At 47.3% G+C, this 2,329-nt stretch overlaps 1 protein-coding gene across 1 annotated transcript; it reads left to right on the top strand.

The window, feature by feature from the left end:
- The first annotated feature begins 969 nt into the window (after positions 1-969).
- On the top strand, positions 970-1,948 carry LOC121965092 (phosphatidylinositol 4-phosphate 3-kinase C2 domain-containing subunit beta-like). Its single transcript, XM_042515260.1, has 3 exons — positions 970-1,190; positions 1,302-1,424; positions 1,683-1,948. Exons 1-3 carry the CDS (start codon positions 970-972, stop codon positions 1,852-1,854), a joined length of 516 nt encoding a protein of 171 aa, XP_042371194.1. The 3' UTR covers positions 1,855-1,948.
- Positions 1,949-2,329: the final 381 nt, after the last annotated feature.

Raw genomic sequence — 2,329 nt, 5'->3', positions numbered from 1 at the left:
AGACTGGTAGAAGATCTCCAACATCTTGCTGCACACGTTGAAGGATCGTAGCTTCCTCAGGAAGTAGAGTCTGCTCATCCCCTTCTTGTACACAGCGTCGGTGTTAGATTTCCAGTCCGGTCTGTTGTCGATCACCACACCCAGATATTTGTAGGCCTCCACCTCCTCCACAGTCTCCCCCCGGATCTGTAAAGGCTGTGAAGACGTCCTCTTCTTCCTGAAGTCGATCACCATCTCTCTGGTCTTGTTAACATTCAGCCTCAGGTGATTATGTTCAGACCACTCCACAAAGTTGTCCACCAGAGACCTGTACTCCCCCTCCTCTCCCTCTCTTATACACCAAAAACATGTCAACAACATGCCAACAACATGTCAACAACATGACAAAAACATGTCAACAACATGTCAACAACATGCCAACAACATGTCAACAACATGACAAAAACATGTCAACAATATGTCAAGAACATGCCAACAACATGTCAACAACATGCCAACAACATGTCAACAACATGACAAAAACATGTCAACAATATGTCAAGAACATGCCAACAACATGTCAACAACATGCCAACAACATGTCAACAACATGACAAAAACATGTCAACAATATGTCAAGAACATGCCAACAACATGTCAACAACATGCCAACAACATGTCAACAACATGCCAACAACATGTCAACAACATGACAAAAACATGTCAACAACAGGACAAAAACATGTCAACAACATGCCAACAACATGTCAACAACATGCCAACAACATGCCAACAACATGTCAACAACGTGACAAAAACGTGTCAACAACATGTCAACAACAGGACAAAAACATGTCAACAACATGCCAACAACATGCCAACAACATGTCAACAACATGACAAAAACATGTCAACAACATCCCAACAACATGCTAACAACATGCCAACAACATGTCAACAACAGGACAAAAACACGTCATTAGTCCTAACATGGCACGTGGTGTTTTTCTCACAGAGAAAGTGGTGGAGAGGTTGACAGCGGCCATCTTGGACCTGGTGGAGCTGTACTGCAGCACGTTCAACGCCAACTTCCACCCGACGGCGCCGAGCCGCAGCAGTACGGCACCGGTGCAGGAGGCAGGCCTCGTCACCAACGTGCTCTCCTTTAACATTTATGCTGCGCACCGCATCCCCATCACCTGGGCCGCCAGGTACACATACACACACACACACACACACACACACACACACACACAACCACACACACCGTGGTTTGACATCATCCTGACATCATGTCCTTGTCCTGCTCTCTGATTGGTCAGTTACGAGGGTTTCTTCCTGTCCTGCTCTCTGACTCATGGAGGGGCGGAGCTCTGCGCGCCGCAGCACACCAGCAAACAGTCAGTCAGCAAATACCTGTTCCACCTGGTGGTGTGGGACCAAAGGTTTGTCCTGATGTCCCCTGACTGTGTCCCCCAGTCTGTGTCCACCTGTCTGTGTCCCCCTGTCTGTGTCCCCCTGACTGTGTCCCCCAGTCTGTGTCCCCCTGTCTGTGTCCCCCAGTCTGTGTCCACCTGTGGGACAGAGAGACACTCTGATTAGGTTCTTTAGGTTTAAATAAACAACATACTGTTGGACTCTTCCTCACATTTGTCTCTCTGTCTGTCCCCGTGTCTCTCTGTCTGTCCCCCGTGTCTCTGCAGGGTGTGTTTCCCAGTGCAGATCAACCAGCTGCCCAGAGAGTCCCAGCTGACGGTGACGCTGTATGCCAGCTGTCTGCCGCCGCCGGGCGGCGCAGAGGACAAGGGGAAGCAGCGGCGCAGCGTGGAGGCTCTGGGCTGGGTCACCATGCCGCTCTTCAACTTCAGACAGTGAGTCACGTGACTTCCTCCCTGTGACATCACCGCTGTTTGTGATGTCACAGGGTTTTAAATCCAGTATCGTGCTGTGTTCACGTGATGTCACGACTTTCCCGCCAAAAAACAGCTCAGAGATAAATTTATAGCACGAGTCACCAATGTGACGTCATAGATGCAGAAACATGGCGGCAGAAGTGAATGTTTGGTCAACAGGAAGAAACTTTTAATTAATTCACATTAAATATTAATTTTAGCTCACATGTGAAGTGTAACATGTTATTAATGAGAACTGCTGAGACTAAATATATCCGAAATATAATATCTAACATATATATAAAAAATAACTCAAATATAAAAATAAAGTGTGAACAGCTCATCTTCTCTGCAGCTTCATGTCGTTCCACTTTATCAAAACTCATCAAACAGCTCAGAAACTACGACCTTCAGACGGCACCTGAATGCAGCATCAGCCGATGATGTCACTTCCCCCA

This window comes from Plectropomus leopardus, unplaced genomic scaffold (assembly GCF_008729295.1).
Source record: "Plectropomus leopardus isolate mb unplaced genomic scaffold, YSFRI_Pleo_2.0 unplaced_scaffold1857, whole genome shotgun sequence".
Lineage (NCBI taxonomy): Eukaryota > Metazoa > Chordata > Actinopteri > Perciformes > Serranidae > Plectropomus > Plectropomus leopardus.
The sequence above is the reverse complement of the archived record's forward strand: the minus strand, read 5'-3'. Positions and strand labels throughout refer to the sequence as shown.

What these genes read in the sequence shown, in the direction of transcription:
- LOC121965092 (XM_042515260.1), top strand. Translation starts at nt 970, where the DNA reads ATGGCACGTGGTGTTTTTCTCACAGAGAAAGTGGTGGAGAGGTTGACA. An exon ending in CCCATCACCTGGGCCGCCAG is followed by an intron (nt 1,191 to 1,301) that starts GTACACATACAC and finishes CTGATTGGTCAG; the next exon opens with TTACGAGGGTTTCTTCCTGT. An exon ending in CTGGTGGTGTGGGACCAAAG is followed by an intron (nt 1,425 to 1,682) that starts GTTTGTCCTGAT and finishes GTGTCTCTGCAG; the next exon opens with GGTGTGTTTCCCAGTGCAGA.